Source organism: Dermatophagoides farinae, chromosome 2, assembly GCF_024713945.1.
Source record: "Dermatophagoides farinae isolate YC_2012a chromosome 2, ASM2471394v1, whole genome shotgun sequence".
Taxonomy (NCBI): domain Eukaryota; kingdom Metazoa; phylum Arthropoda; class Arachnida; order Sarcoptiformes; family Pyroglyphidae; genus Dermatophagoides; species Dermatophagoides farinae.
In genome coordinates, this window is record NC_134678.1 from 8,019,639 (window position 1) to 8,036,466 (window position 16,828).

The 16,828-nt window shown below is 32.6% G+C and overlaps 4 protein-coding genes across 8 annotated transcripts; 1 reads left to right on the forward strand and 3 right to left on the reverse strand.

Moving 5' to 3' along the window:
• Positions 1-440: 440 nt before the first annotated feature.
• sfl (N-deacetylase and N-sulfotransferase sfl) lies at positions 441-4,254 on the reverse strand. Of its 2 annotated transcripts, none has more exons than XM_047052610.2 (5): positions 3,868-4,254; positions 2,960-3,797; positions 1,951-2,898; positions 1,166-1,882; positions 441-1,109 (listed from the first exon to the last, which is right to left on the reverse strand). In XM_047052610.2, exons 1-5 carry the CDS (start codon positions 4,092-4,094, stop codon positions 774-776), a joined length of 3,066 nt encoding a protein of 1,021 aa, XP_046908566.2. In that variant the 5' UTR covers positions 4,095-4,254; the 3' UTR covers positions 441-773. The 2 variants fall into 2 exon arrangements, with proteins under 2 accessions (XP_046908566.2, XP_075591787.1); XM_075735672.1 differs by having other exon boundaries at positions 441-1,087; positions 3,868-4,252.
• A 70-nt stretch (positions 4,255-4,324) lies between these two features.
• LOC124499218 (uncharacterized) lies at positions 4,325-9,466 on the reverse strand. Of its 3 annotated transcripts, none has more exons than XM_047063104.2 (3): positions 8,868-9,461; positions 8,667-8,702; positions 4,325-8,507 (listed from the first exon to the last, which is right to left on the reverse strand). In XM_047063104.2, the coding sequence occupies exons 1-3, from the start codon at positions 9,072-9,074 to the stop codon at positions 4,587-4,589; spliced, it is 4,164 nt and encodes a 1,387-aa protein (XP_046919060.2). In that variant the 5' UTR covers positions 9,075-9,461; the 3' UTR covers positions 4,325-4,586. The 3 variants fall into 3 exon arrangements, with proteins under 3 accessions (XP_046919060.2, XP_075591789.1, XP_075591790.1); XM_075735674.1 differs by having other exon boundaries at positions 8,667-8,690; positions 8,868-9,398; XM_075735675.1 differs by lacking the exon at positions 8,667-8,702 and having other exon boundaries at positions 8,868-9,466.
• Positions 9,467-9,566: 100 nt separating this feature from the next.
• LOC124499973 (NEDD8-conjugating enzyme UBE2F) lies at positions 9,567-10,985 on the forward strand. 2 transcript variants are annotated; one of them, XM_047063982.2, is made up of 5 exons: positions 9,567-9,817; positions 9,886-10,040; positions 10,093-10,259; positions 10,322-10,480; positions 10,542-10,985. In XM_047063982.2, exons 2-5 carry the CDS (start codon positions 9,935-9,937, stop codon positions 10,656-10,658), a joined length of 549 nt encoding a protein of 182 aa, XP_046919938.1. In that variant the 5' UTR covers positions 9,567-9,817; positions 9,886-9,934; the 3' UTR covers positions 10,659-10,985. The 2 variants fall into 2 exon arrangements, with proteins under 2 accessions (XP_046919938.1, XP_075591792.1); XM_075735677.1 differs by having other exon boundaries at positions 9,606-9,817; positions 9,909-10,040.
• Positions 10,881-15,663, reverse strand: LOC124499787 (metal cation symporter ZIP8). Its single transcript, XM_075735676.1, has 6 exons — positions 15,154-15,663; positions 14,823-15,088; positions 14,555-14,723; positions 12,321-14,494; positions 11,330-12,254; positions 10,881-11,261 (listed from the first exon to the last, which is right to left on the reverse strand). Exons 4-6 carry the CDS (start codon positions 13,437-13,439, stop codon positions 11,035-11,037), a joined length of 2,271 nt encoding a protein of 756 aa, XP_075591791.1. The 5' UTR covers positions 13,440-14,494; positions 14,555-14,723; positions 14,823-15,088; positions 15,154-15,663; the 3' UTR covers positions 10,881-11,034.
• Positions 15,664-16,828: the final 1,165 nt, after the last annotated feature.

The window sequence follows — 16,828 nt, forward strand, 5'->3', positions numbered from 1 at the left end:
AAATTATTCAATTTATCAACAACAACAACACACACAGTCTCTGGATATAGGATAAAATTGCGAATGAAAGAGAAAAAGAAAAAACAGACGAACAATGAATCCAACAAAAAAAAATCCAATTTACCATTTGATGATGATGTCGATTATGATATACTCATCATCATCGTCAATCCAAGTTATTCAGTTACATAAATAGAAAACAAACATACACACGCAAACATTTTGTATCATTTGTGGCCAGAAAAAAAAAATTACAATCCCCAGCGATATCTTTTGATGGATTTTTAAACTAAAAAAATTGACTTTATTGAATGACAGCATCGACATTGTGTAGCCATCCAGCAAAAGGAAATCATTATCATCAACGATATTGAAAAAAAACTAAAAAAAAAAAAAATTTTTTTGTTTGCGCAAATGTCAAAATTGATTATCACATTCACTTTCTTTCTGTCTCCGTAACATAAAACCGAAATCATTTAAATCAGAGAAAAATGTCTAATTTGATATATAACAAAGATTAACACATTGGATTGAATAAAAAACAGAAAAAAAATTAACACTAAAAATCCAAGGGATGTGTGTGTGAGAGAGAGAAAAAAGGGTTTTTTTCCACAATTAAATAATGGCACAAAAATTATTATACGAGATTGAAGGGTTATTATTGCTTCTTCATCCACATTAACAGCTGCATTTGCCACGATTTGTTTTGTTTTTTGATTATTTAGGGCTATTCATGATGATGATCACAAAATATTTGATTTTGATGTTGAGAATTATGATTTTTTTGAAAGTTCTGTAACCAACCAATTTGGTAAATTAATTCGTAATCGATTCAATAATTTTGATAAGGCAAGGTTATGATGCCAATAATAACGATGTAGATATTTCCATGCTAATCGATTCATTTTTGGATATTGTCGACCTTTACTTTTTCCTAAACATTTAGTACCATTTGTCGATGGATTTATTGGACAAAAAAAACCTTTATGATGATCGTATCGTATTTTTTGGCGATAATCAATATGTGGTTCAAGCTTAAGAAATGTTTGTAAATGATCCATAACGGAGATTGGATTACGTCGTAATTCTTCACCATCAATGATTGTAATCTAAATTAACATGGAATTAAATTAGATTAAGAAAAAAAAGAAAAACACGGACATACCTGTTGTTGAGGAAAAAAAGATAACCATCGTTCAATATGAATGGCATACATGCCTGGATTAAGACATCGATTCCGGAGATCTCGTAATCGTTTCATGGTAATTTTATCCAATAAATGTTTGTCCGGTATATTGAGGCTAACCACTTCGTAGAATGAAAACTGCAATGCAACACTTAGATTATGAACACGCATATGTTGATACCAGGAATAAGCTCGAAATGTTGGACTAATCAATATCATCACTATTCGGGCATGTGGCAATAATGAATGAACCCGTACTGGTACTTGTTCACCATCGAAATAAGTACTACTTTTCTCATAATAATGCATCGATTCTTCCAAATAATTGGGTGGTGTTCGAGCGAAATAATTTCGTTGATTATGTACCAGTGTGCCATTCATATTATTATTGTTAAGGGCAGGTGTAACATTCGAAATTGTTGTCGAAATATTAAATTTATCCATTAAATTGGATAATGGAAAAAATTCTAGATACCAATCGATACCTTTTTGATAATTGGGTCCATTGAAAAATTGAATTTCTTCAAATGTGCGATTACTTGGCAGGTTTGTAAGCAATGATGGATGTTGCTGCAAAAATGTATATAAAGCCGTTGAACCCGTTTTCTGTGGTCCAATGATTAAAAATCTTGGAAATTGGTAACAAGATTTCTTCGTCGACCATATGTTATAATGGCGTCGATCATCACAAGGATTCTATAAAATGAACGAAAAAAAAAAATTCTAGTCAATAATAAAAAACTTTATTGATTGCAACAATTTACCATCCAAATAGGATCACGTTCTTCTGGATAGATTTGAAAATATTTTTTTGCCATCTGAATCGGTGACAATGAATGTAGCTCTAGATTAGTCCAACATTGAAGAAATTTTAAAACAGATTCAAATGCATATGGTGCTAGACGATCATTGGCATAGTTGGATTGATGAGTCATGAATACATTCACCTGATTGAATATGAACGAGTAGAATAGATCACCACCGAAAATGCTCTTTTCTAATTTATCACGGCCACCTGGATATCGATCAATGAAAATTGTATGCGTATATAGGCCACAAGTTTGTCGTGGCAAAACCATGATGCCTTTATGGATAAAACCATGACGTAGATATGATGGTCTCAAGTGTGGATATTCTTCAGTGCTCGTAACTCGTACTTTCCAAACATTTTTCCAGGCATCATACAATGGTTCATGCACCGGATACACACCTGAATGATGTGGTGAAACAATATAATCATTATCGACTGGTAGATTATTATTGCGAGCAAATCCTTGGTTCGCTATCAATTCATTTTCAATGGCCGTTTGATTCGTTGTAATATGCGCCTGACTATGTGAATATGTGTGACAGAACCAACGAAAATGTCGAGCCATACGTATCATTTGATCATCACCTTGATTCTCCACATCGAATCCCCGATGAAAATATTTTCCAGAAAATCCAACATTGAAGCGAAATCCAGGCATGAAAAGTTGTAGACGTTGTTGAAATTCCACCAATGCATCAACATCGGCCTGTTTCATTCGAGTTCCACGTTCACCGACGAAAATGTCATCAATATCAATTTGAATGTAACGTTTCAGTGGTAGACTTAGTTTTCCATTGGAAAGATAATGTAATGAATCGATAAACAATAATTTATGAAGCCATGAACGATCAAAACCATTACCGAAGAGTATTCGTTGAATGCCATCGAATGAACCGTTATCCTGTGTTCATGGAAATTATAATTAAAAATTGAAAATTGAATCGAAATTATGAAAAACATACGAGTAATACTGTTGTCATTAGATGTTCTTTATAATTGTTATAATAATCAACATTGTTTCGTTCTTTCGATTGTAATGAATGAACATAACTACGATTAAATGTTGAATAACGATATCCACCGGGATATGTATCGACGAAAAAATCATTAATCAAAGCTTGAGCTATTGGAATGAATGAATTTGAATAATGGGCTGTGATATTCGATATACCACGTGGTGGTGGTGGTGGTGGTGGTTCGAAAACGAACCAATCATCACCAATGATTGGACCAAGGCTTATTGAACTTGAACGTGTGATATGCAAAACATTTGTAGCAGCTGGATTGAGTTGATAGTCTTTTAGCTGATAGCCACTTTTAATCTTTACCGGATAATTCGTGTCTAAAGATTGTGTAATGATTGTCGAGGAATTGTTTGCAGTATGATTGTTATTAAGAAAACCGATGATACCGACATGAAATTCGCGACAATAATCATCCAATAATTGACGATTGTATTGATTCAATTTGAAATATTTATGTAAATTTTCAAATATTATCACCGAAAATTTGCCTTTATCCTGATTGATGAATGGTGTTGCCGTGGACCATGGTCGATTCGATAATTCTGCCTTATATTTGAAACGTAATGATTCGAATACTTCGATTAATTGTCGCCCAAGACGTGAATATTGTGTTTCAACAAATAACAAAATACGACTATCCGAACGTAATCGATGATTAGATGATGATGGTTTGAATTGTGTGGAAAACAATAATTGACCATAATCATCGACAGAAGTGGAGGGATTTCTTACACGAAAACAATAGAAATTAACCTTTGGTGGTATTCGTATCCATCTGTGAAACAAATTATTAGATTAATAAATTATTATGCTGTGGATTCCTTAGCATTAAACAACAGAATTACCCTCGAAATTGAGTTGGTATCAGTTCGTTGAAATAAAAGAATGAAATGATTGTCAACAAAAGCGAAATGATTAACCACCGACGTAATGAGATACGAGAAAATAATGAGATCAATGAAAATTTTTGCCGAACATTTAATGGATTATGATTGATAACGAAACCATTGATGGCAAATGACCCATCATGATCATTGCCATTTTGATATTGTGGCAACAATTTATAGCGCATAATTTAACTACTAAAAGCCACATGAATAACTTGAATTATTATTGGATAGGAAAAAAACAAACGTCTCTGAATCACATTTTTTGATTTCGATGTGAATGAAGAAATTAAATTTATAAACAATAAAAGTGAAAACATCGAAATTTTGGACCAGAGTAGTGAGCCTATTCTCACTCAATGGGTTCACCGATCGATTCAGTCAAAATGGACACTAATAGAAAGAAGCGCGAAAATTTAAATTAGAATTTTTATTTTCGAAATTTAAATTTCAAGTGATTGATTATAACAAAAAAAGAAAAAACGTTTGAATATGAAATTAAAGTTATTAAAGGAAGGACAATATAATATAATGATATATAATGTGTATAGATTAATTGAAAAAATCGATGAGATAAGCCAGCAAGACAAACTAATTTTTGTACCAATAAACTATGATGAAAATGAATGGTAATATGGATATATTTTTGCTATCGAAGATCATATCACTTGTAGAAATCAATTATTGGCCGAAATTTCATTATTATTGGCGTTGGATGTTGAGGAAGATGTTGTTGTTTCAGCCACAGATTTTTCATTGGAATTTGTCTGATCTAAATCCTGAATTTTGTTTGTTGTTGATGACGATTCGTTGTTGTTAGTTGAAGACGAAATTTTACCACCACCACCACCGCCTATTCCACGACGATTACTCGTGGATGATGTTGTTGACTGTGGTTGAGTATTGTTATTGATCTTTGACTGTTGCTGTTGCTTAGCTTGTTGTTGACTGAGTAAATCATAATAAGTAATACCATCACGATATGATTCCGGATATCCAGATGGAGTCGATACGGCAGCTGCAATTGTTGAACCAGCACCAACAGTTACGGACGAACCAACATTACCACCTAATTGAACATTTGGATAACCCGCAGGTAAAGTAGATAATTGTTGTCCAGTGGCTGCGGTTGGTGTTGGTGGAAATTGTGGATAACCAGAAGGAAAAGCGGATGCAATAGCAGGATTCATCAGAATGGATGTTGAATTTTGGGCCGTTACCGGTGGTCTTGTCTGTAGGTAACGATCTGATTCAGCCGTACCGGTAGCCGATGCTGTAGTATTCATATATCGATTGGTCACATGAGATTGATGAGGATGGGCCGTAAGATGAGTGGCAGCCGCTGATAATGTTTGTGGATATGGTGCCGTCGGTGGTAGATAAGCAGCAGCAGCTGGATGATATCCAACTGCAGCAGCAGATAGATAAAAATTAGCCGCGGCAGCTTGAGATTGATCGGGTGCATAATAATGATTTTGGGATAAACTTAATGGACCAGTGGCAGTGGCCGTACCCGGTGGTCCTGTAGTTTGACCGGAATTTGGATCAGCATAAAATATTAAGGTATTTGAAGCTGCCGGCATGAATGCTGTTGCTGTTGCAGGAGCAGCAGCAACAGATGTTGAAACTACATTAGCACCACCAACAGTAACCACCGGTGCAGCAGGTGATCCATTTATAGGTGATACATAATTATGATGTCCATGATGATGCGAATGATGATGATGGTGGTGATGATGTTGTTGTTGTTGACTAAGTGGTGTTCCAGTTGCAGTCGATGTGATGGCAAAATTATTTGTTGCACTTTGTTCCACACCTACTGTAGCAACAGCAGCAGAAGCAGCTGATTCATAGTAAACAGCATCTTTCATCGATGTTGTATCGGTTTCAATATATTGTTGTTGTTGAGATGCATTATTCGAGATTTCTGATTGTGGAGGCGGCTGTGAAATACCCGATGCAGAAGCACCAGACGCAGCTGAATTTGCATTTGAATATAAATTTCTTTGTTGTTGCTGCTGTACTTGTCGAAATAAAGAATAACGTTTTGTCATTGAATCATCATTATTTTGGATGTTGTTTTTCGATGCAGTTGTCACTGTTTCATGATGCTGATGATGATGAGAATGTACCAATACATTTGATTCATCACTATTATTATCCTTTCGGTTGTTGGCTGTATTATTTTGGCTGTATGAATGATGATGTGACTTTGATGATGATTGTTGCCTATGATGATGATTATTCCAGGATTGTTGATTACTGTTACTATTATAATAATGTGCCTGAGAATTGACTTTATTATTATTATTACGTGATGAATGATGATAACGTAAATTTTCAAATTGTAAACTTTCAATCGTCGTTGAATGTGATGGTTGCTGTTGCTGTTGACGATAATGGCTTGAAGAATGTTCTTGAACAGTTTGACGACCAACATTTGATTCTGAAACGGTTGATGATGATGCTGCTTGAACAGTTGGTTCTGACGTTGATTCATCATTTGTTAGCTTGGTGGTTTCATTCGATTCAGATTTTGATGATGATGATGAATTGGGTATTTGATAATAGATAACGTTATTACTATTACCATTACTAGTAGCAGTATTCTTGTTTAGAGACTTTTCAGGAATATTACGATCACTCGATTGATTGGAAGCAGCAGAAGCATTATTTTTCAATGTTGACATTAATGCAGGAAAATCTTCATTCGTAAATATTGGATTATTATTACCACAACCACCACCACTTATTTGTGTATTATTGTTATTATCTTTCGTATCTTTACCAATAACATTGACAAAATCAGTGGCTGCAAAATTTTTCTGTTGCTGAGCTATTAAATCATCTTTGTCATAAACATTTTCATCGCGCGATTTATTCGATTGTGATATTGATGTCGATGTTTTCGAAATTGTCTTTTCCATATTGTTAGAATTCGAATTATATGATCTATTACCAGCAGATTTATTTGTAAATATTCGATCATTCTCAAAGATTCTTGTTGCTGTTGTTGAAGAATTATCATTATGATGATGGTGATGGCTATTTAAATTACTATTGACACCACTGTTATTACTATTTCGATATGATAATGATTTGGTATTTGTTGTTGCCATATCTTTGGATTTGGTTTGATGAGAATTTCGGGAATTATTTAAATAATGATAATCATTATTATTATTATTATTAACTGTACGATCAAAAACTCGATCCCTTTTATTATTCATTATGGTGGTCGAATGATTGTTTTCCAAAGATTGTTTTTGGATTGAATTGTTGTTTGTTTGTCTATGATGATCATTATTGTTTGACGGTAATGTACTACTACTATTGGTGGTAGATGGTGATCGTGTTGATTTCATGATAACTTTACGTAGTGTTCTTTTTGCATAGGCATTTTCATCATCAGATCGTCGTGAATATCGTTGTGGTCCTTTACCATATTTACTACGACGATTCAATCTTGGTGCATCTGTTTCCGTGCGTATATCGTAACCATAAATATTGATCAATTCTTCACGTGTTTTTGGTTTTTGATCATCAACAATGAACTTATCATGTTGCCATTTTTCACTACTATCCCAAATGGATTTATTTTTATTATTTACTAATTTAGCTATCATTGTTGTTGTTGTCGCCGTTGTTGATGATGATGACTCCAAAATGTTATTGTTAGTTTTTTCAAGCAAAGATTTTCCATCCTGTTGATAAACAGAATCAGAATTTTCTTTTGTCATCAATGATGCTTGCTGGGCATCTGAACATAATTTCATCGATGAAAGCATTGATTTTTTCTTTGTAACCGTACCACCACCGGTAGGAATAATTTTGACTTTTTGATCATCAGCGGCAGAATCCTGAATTTCATTCTCTTCACCAATCACATTTAATTGTTGATCATTTTCTTTATTCTTTTTCTTCTTTCCATCTTCATCATCGTCGTCGTCGTCATCATCATTACCACGATCATCATGTTCAAAGTATGATCCTTTACGTGGTATATATTGTGGATTACGTTTTGCTTTTAATAATTCAGCTTTAGATAATTTTGCAGATTTTGGTAATAATTTCGGTACGGCAGTAGCCACCGTTGTTGTTGTCGTATTGTTGATCATCATACTGTCTTTATTATTGTCATCAAGATTTGAATTTTCATTTTCATCACTAATCAATGGCTGTGAGGTTGTTTTGTTATGTTCCGGTAGTGTCGATTCTTCACCATCACCACATTCACGTAAATTCGTATGATCATCATCAATACTATGCTCATTATCAACATCTGGAACAGATCCATCACATAGTTCATTCTCTTCATTATCATGGTCAATATTTTCAGTCAATTCTTCCTCTTCTTCGTCATCATCATATTCTTCTTGTGAAGCAGAATCATCTTCATTTTCATAATCATTTGACATTTCAAATTCGTTTGTATCTTTGTGATTTACATTATACTCATCATCATCATTATTCAATTGCTCATCAATATTGGAAGCATCATTATTATTCTGAAATACAAGCTCCTCTTCATTTGCACTTTCATATTCAGATTCACCTGCATTTGATGTTGATGTATTACGTAATTCGGGTTCACTTTCCTGTATATTTATTTTAATCATCACATTACGAAGAAAAAAATGAAAACAAAAAAATTGATCAATAAGTATTTCAAAAATTTTAAACAAGAAAAATTAAAAATTAGTCAATGAAAAAAAGAAATAAAAAAAAAATGAGATGAAAAAACGGGAAACTCTTACCAAAGGTTTCGAAAAAAAGAATTTCTTTAATTTATCCTATGTAAAAAAATAATCATCAACAATATATCACAGGCAAAAAAAAAGAAAAAAAAGAAATCAGTAATTTTGGAAATAAATAAAAAATAAAAACAAAGAAAGCAAACAAAACACAAAGACAAAGGACAGGAAAATGAACGTTTTTTAAATAAAATTTAAAATTACATTATCCGAATCATTCATATTCGAATGATCATGATCATCATTATTGATAATTGGTTTTGATGATTGCTGTATGACCAGTGATTGAATTTCTTCACCTTCAATAACTTCAATTCGATTATTATCGAGCAACGATTGATTCGTTTTGATTGTTGCTGCTGATGTCATATCATCCATGATGACAGCTGATGATAATTTATCGTTATTCATTTTACATAAATTAATAAAAATTTGGTGATGATTTCATCAGAAAAATTGAACAAAAAGAATGAAATCTTTCAAAACACGACCAGAATTCTTCAATTGATGAGAGAATATGATTGTTTGATGTTGAAAAAAACTCGGTCATTAACTTATGATGATGATAAGAAATATTTTTCAACAAATAATATGATAAACACGTCGCAATTTAAATGGATTAACAATCCAAATTACTTATTTTTTCGAGTAAAAAAAAAAGAAATTGAAGATTTTCAAAGTTTATAATAAGTGTATATGATATGATATGAAATGATGTGTGTGTGTGTCTGTATGTGATGTGATGTAAAAAAATGCACATAAATAGCACACACACACAATACTCACAGACAAACAACAGACTCACAGGAGAAAGAACGAGAGTGAGGTTGCCAATACCCAAAACACGCACTATTCTCGAAATACGCATGTGCATTAATGGGAAAAAGTTGAAAAAATTGTCTATATCAACAGCAATGGCATAACCTAATGGACAGACATTTGTTATTGTGTGTGTGTGTGTGTTTGTGTTTGTTAAGAGAATTGATGATTAGAAAAACTCAAAAATCTTATCGATCGATTAAATTATTTTTAGTGTGTGTTAAAAGCAATTTATTCTTCGTTTTTACTCATCGATTAGTAATAATTAATTAGTGGTCAAATTTTTTGGATAAAATTTTTTTTTTCAAATCCAACAAAAAAAACGCGAACGTGAGGTAAGTGTCTCGTGAACTTTGAAATCAAGTTGGCTTTGACATGGAAACTTTTCTTTCTTTACAACTAGAATTTTTAAATTAATTTTTATAGAAAAAACATTGAACAATAAAGAAAAAATGCTCGGAAGTTGGCGAAATAAAAAAGTACCTTCGAATAATGAAGCGGATTCATCATCTCAGGCAAAGAAAACACTTTCATCTAGAGATCTATTTCTTCCTCGAGGTAAAATCAATCCCATTATTGTATCATTTTGATTAAAATTTTTTTCACTTAGATATACAAGAATTGAAAGATGATCTTCCATCCACTTGCAAATTTATTGTACCAAATCCAAATGAATTACATAATCTAGAATTGTGGATTACGCCACCGCGTGAATCAATGTGGTATGGTGGTCGATTCAAATTCGTCATCGATATACCGTTGGAATATAAATATGCTGTAATATTTGCAACTGTTTTTTCTTGTTTTTTAAATCTGATTGGTTTTTCTTTTGAATTTAGCCACCAAAAGTACGTTGTCTGACACGTTTATATCATCCAAATATAAATGAATCGGGCGAAATTTGTTTGAGTATTTTACGTGTTAGTTTTGATGAAAATGGCTGGCTACCTACACGGTCGTTAAAAGATATTGTCTGCGGCCTTAACTCATTATTTACTGTAAGTTTAAAAAAAAATTATCAGACTTTGGTGATTTGTGAAATAATTTTGATTTTCCTAGGATCTATTGAATTTTGAAGACCCACTCAATTCGGCAGCAGCAGAACATTATCTTCGTGATCCAAGAGGATTTGCACGTCAAGTAAAACAATATATCGAACGATATTGTTCGCATTGAATCTTTTCCTCAAATTTTCTTTCATCATTTCTCTCTCTCTCTCTCACACACACACCACACGCATAAGACGAATTCTAAACAACGAAAGCTACATTTCTAAATAATTATGGTGAAAAACTCATGGTTTATTCTAATACTTTATCTGCTGCTGGTAATTTTTGTGATAGACCCACCTAAAAATAGAGTGATTGAGATAAATAATGATATATCAGAGAAGGAAAATTTTGATTTAAACAAATAATCATAAAACGCATCATGATAATTTAATGAAATGATTCATTGTAAATATTAATAAAATATGAAATAAATAAATGATTTTTTCATTAATCCTTTTTCGTCGGTTTTTTTCATTTCATTTGATTTGGTGTAATTATGTTTACACGAAAGAATTTTTACGTATTTCATCCATTTCTTGTACTTCGAAATCCATCTCTTTTTCATAGAATGCCAATAATGCCAATGATATTGCTGAAATGACTATTCCAATATTCTGTAATGCTAATATCCGCAATAATGAACGAAGATTTTTTCTAGATGCATTTTCCATTGTTCTGGTCATTGCTTTCATTACATCGACGAGGGCCATGTATAGAAAGAATCCACCTATTGAAATGTAGATGAATTCAATGAATGTCAATATTAAATCAATAAGTGGCCAGTGTAAAATATACCTGATAATGCAAAAATATAGGGACTAGCATCTTCAGCTTCATCGCCCAATACAATACCTAATGCTAATCCTGGATAGCAGCTACATGCCGATAGAAAAATATAGAAAAAACTTTGTTTCATCGACATTCCAGCACGTATAAGTACGGCAAATGTACCAAGACGATGGGTTACCTCTTCCAACATTACGGCCACCGATATACTCATACCGGCCAGAATATTTCGATCAAATGCAGCACCAATAGAAAGGCCATCAATAAAATTCAATAATGCATCACCAAGTACAATCATCCAAGCTACAGTATCAATAACGATTGTTGATGTTTCATGATCTTGCCGTCGTAATGCAACACTACGTACCATACGTTCTTTAGATGAACGACGTATCGTTGGTGGTGTTTGTCTCGGGGTAATCAACAATGATGGTGGTGCTATCACATTCACTGTCGATAAACATTGAACCAATTGATCACGTGTTGAATTTGTAAGGGCCATTTTATTCTGACTACCATTATTCGATGATGATGTTGTCGTCGATTCCATCACTATTTTTGGTTGATGATCATCAAAATTAAAATCCAATTCCTGTTCACTTTGATAATCTTCTGGATCACTGATTTCATCATCATCATCATCATCATTATTATATGGATCTGGTGTTGGCAAACGAATTGGATTGTTGGTGGTGGCAGCAGCAGGTGAATAGCGTAGATTTTCAATGTTAACATCATCATCGCGAAATATAACGGACGGTACACGTTTCCTACGATTACGTCCATAATGAGTTTTAAGAATTTTAATCAGAATTTCAATACAATAAGAAAAATAGATGCCACAAAATATACAGGTTGTATTCCAGAAATATGTACGATATTTTTCATCCACAATATCAAATGCTTCTGGAAATAGATGCAGAATGGCACTTCCCTAATGTGAAATTAAATGCGACTTAGTTTGGACTATATAAATCAATCAATCAATCACGATACTTACACAAAGACCACCAACAGCTAAACCTTCGAAAAATGTCAATATTGTCATTCGGGATGATTTTTTTACCACTGGTAATAGGATCAAACCACCCATTGATACTAGAATCGAAATGGTGACAAACAGCACACCGAATATCCATACACGTTCAATACTTGGTTCAACTAATTGTATTTTTTTATTGGAATTTGCAGCATCCAATAATTTTTTTACATCCGATACGCAAATTGGCCGAGATTGTCGAAACAATAATAATGGACATAAACGTGTGATTGCTTGATGGAATGTCTTTGTGGATGATGGTAACATTTGTATCAATTCACTAGCGGAAAGACAATCAAATGTAGCGGCTCGACATAATTTTTTTATATGCAATTTTGTATCCGCTATATATTGACAAGCTAGATCACGATCTTCCATTGGCAAGATACGATATTTACCACGACGTAATTGAATATCATGTAGATAGTCCATTAAACGATCGATACGTGATTCATTCTTGACTAGAACACGATGTGATGCATCCAGAACGATATGTCCACGTAACAATACAAATCGAACCAATTTGACAATATCTGACATGTTATTGATCATACCGATTTGATAATGGGTACCATTTTTTACTTTTTTTCGAACCATTTCCAAAGTTTTGGGTCTCATCGTTGTTGTCGATGTCCAAGTAGAAGTGGTTGCCGCTAATGTTGACATTTCCAATTCAATATCTTTATAGTTTGAAGCTACCGGTTGATTCATGATTGTAGTAGCCGTTGATGATCCCAAATCACCATCATCCGATGTACATGATTCATCATTATCCGTTGAGATCATCATATAATCAATTTCATGTCTGATTGTTGACGTTGACCAAAATGGATTCTTGTCATTAACACCATTATTGTTGGATAATGAATGTGAAAGGCCATTATCGGAAACATTTTCAGCCAAACATGGTTTGATTACAGACAAAAATGGTGTTTGCATCCAAATGACAATGACGAGGATAGCAACAGGTATGGCATGAAATGATCGCCTGATCGGTGGCCAATATTTTCTCATTGGCATCCTCATTACATTTGACACCATTTTCCATTTTAAAATTATTGGATTCAACAATATCGACATTCAAATGATAAGAAAAAACGAATGAGTTGAAAAATAATTTCAATCAAATCAATGATCATAACTGATGATGGTGATGCCGATTTATGGTGCGTGTTTTGAGGAGAAACATTCAATCCGATCTATTTGGTTTATGGTTTATTCATTGAAATTTTTTGGTGTGTGTGTGTGTTTATATGGTGTCTGGTCCATTGGATTCAATACAACAATATTATCAAGGCAAAATTGATTGATAAATTTGATTTTTCTTATCAAATCATTGGCTTATTGTTACATCTCCATCACCAATTTTTTTTATGATAAACATGAAAGATGGATCGAATTTCATTTTGTTTTTTTTTCGACGATTTTCAATAGATAAGAAGTGAATGTAATGAAATGAAAAGGAAAAATTTTTCGAAAATCGAAATCGTCATTCGTTTTACACGGCCAAATTAGGTTCTTTTGACTTTTCTCTAAATCTAAATCTAGTTGATGATGGTGACAATGGATGGACTTTTTTTTCGCGACTAGCCATTGTTTATTGTCATGTCGTTGGAATTTTCCTTCATTTTTTCATTGCCATTTAAAGCAAATGCTTGCTGCTGTTGTTTGTTGAAAATGGTGCCGTTTAAATTTTACTTTAAATACAAAAGTCCAATACTACTACTGTTTATGTGTGTGTGTTTAACGATGAATGGATAAATGAAACAAACACACACACACACACAAAACCAAGATGTGATTGAGATCTGCGTTCCAATTAATCAATATAGTTCATGAGATTCATGCAACAGATTTGTGATTCCATTTTGATTTAAATTTTTTCGCTGTTGTTGTTCGTTCAACTTGTTTACATGTGATGCACGAATATTGTTGTTGTTGAAACAATGAATCAAAATATATAAAAAACGTAAATGTTTGCCAATCAAGCATTGTGATGGGAGAAAAAAGCATCAAGGTTTCTTCATGATTTGATTTGAATCGATTAATTTTTTCCATGTGTGTCTATCCACCCAATGACGACGACGACGAAGAAAATTTTATGTGTGAAACCCTTCGATGTGCATTTGAACTCTCTAAAGAAATTGAGATTTTTTTAAAATTTTATTAGCAAGTGGATATTAAATAAATTTTACCTGTCTACAAATGTGTACGTGTTCCAAATATGCTTGCTTGTTATTTTATTCACATCAATTTTTTACAACTTGGTGAACGCCCGTTTGTTCGTTGACTGAATTTGGATCCATCACCATTCATCAGTAATTTTGTAATTTGTGTGTTGTGACTTGACACCACGTAAAATGGCTGCAAATGAATGAATGAATAAGGAGAAAAAAAATTTGCATGACAAACAAAGTTTCAAATATCTTTTTATATGGAACACACACACACACACACACAAACCATTAATCGGTCACCGAATATTAATTCTCAAAATGTGTTGAATGTAGCTGTTTTTCTTGTTTATGTTGCTGTTATTATATGCTTCTTTTTGTCGTATTTGGATAAATAAATAAATCTTGCACGATAATTCGAATGTTTTTGTTGGAAAAGATTTCACATCGAAAAATAAAATGAAAACTGAAAGTTTTGTTTTGCTTTCATTGTGGAATTTTTTTTTCTGTAAAAAGGGGGAATTATCATCATCATCATCATTATCATTAGCGTTCCTTATGAAAAGAAGAAAATAATTCATTATTTATGTGTCATCATCATCATACATCATACAACATACTTTGTTTGTTGTTGAAATCGTTTTTTTTTCTTCTTCAAATCGACGTTGTTTTTTTTGTAGATTTACATTTGTTGTTAGCATATTCATCAGCATGCTAATTTGATGATGATGAGATTTAATCTCTCTCTCTCTCTCTCGGTGTAAGGGATTAAATTGTTGGCAAAGCGATTTTGGAAGAATAAAAAATTCGACGAAATTTTTTTTTCGATGACCAATCGGGCATTATTATGCAAGAGCAATAAATACAAGAACGTGCATTTATGTTTGAATGAAAAGAAACGAACACGAGTTTCAAATCGATTTCAAAATTGATTGATTGTGCATCATTCATTCATTCATTCATTCAATTGGATGGATGTATCAATTAATTTCGAATTGTTAATTTTTATTTCGTCTGAAAAAAATGCAGTTCGTGATGATGATGGTCATGATGTTCGCTATAGCAATAAACGATTTGATAAAAATTGATTAATTTTGGATTTTCTTGTTTTTCACTACACACGATTGATCGATTTATGATAGTCGAATCAATAATTGAGACACTAATAATATATTCAAATAAAGCGAGATTATAAAGTTGATCGATTTCACACACAAACATGACCCAATCGACAACAGATCAAAACCCAATCGACAACAGATGGCGAAACAAGTCATCAAAATCAACCGGATTTGTTCAAAATAGACGTGACGTTTTCTTTGTTTGTCGTTCGAATATCCGATTCGAATCATCTTTTGTTGATGTCTTGATTTTTTCATGTGGTTTCATAAACATTTTATCATCATGATGATAATGATGGTAACAATTATCCTGATTTTACAATGATTGTTGTTGTTCTTGATGATGATGATGAATGGCCTCGCCTCGGATTTATTCAAATGTCATGTATAGTTTTTTTTCGTTAATCGAATTCATTTCGATATAATGCCAAAGAAGAAAAAACGATTTGATCTAAATGTAATTATCATTTTTTTCTGTTTTTGCCAATAATTAATAATGATAATTTTCCTTTTGTTTCATTTGGTCAGTTGTCTATATCAATCAATACAATCTATGTGCATATCGTTACAATAATTTTAATTGACATGTTTCGTGATAAATATCGACAATATAATTTTTTTTTGTTTCGATCTATCAAGTCATCATCATTCATTCATGGCTATTTTTTAGAATTCAATCCAATGCCACCCATATGAAATGAAATATAATTGAGATGAAATGGAAATGAAATTCATTTTGATTTGTCAAAATTGTCGATAACAGCAACGAATAAAAGTAGGTGCAAAAAAAATTTTCTTTCCCTGTTTTTTTCTGTGTTCATGTTAGTCCCATTGCATATAACAACAACAACAACAAAGATAAAACTTTCCATCAACTAGATTCTAGAGTGTCAATCATAAATACAAACACAACACACACACACACACACACATTTCAAACTGATTTTCCTCACTTTGAATATCATTCAATGCTTGTTGTTGTTTGTATTTGAATCCAAATAATGGATAAAAAAAGAAAGAAAATCCTGATGACAATTGATGATGATTTGCTTTTTTTCCCTATTTTTCGCTCTTGTTTAAAGCCGAATAATATCACAGCCTGAAGGTCAAGATGATGATGATGCCTACTAGTCTTGTTTTGACCAACCAACAAAAAACTTGTTGTTGTTCACAA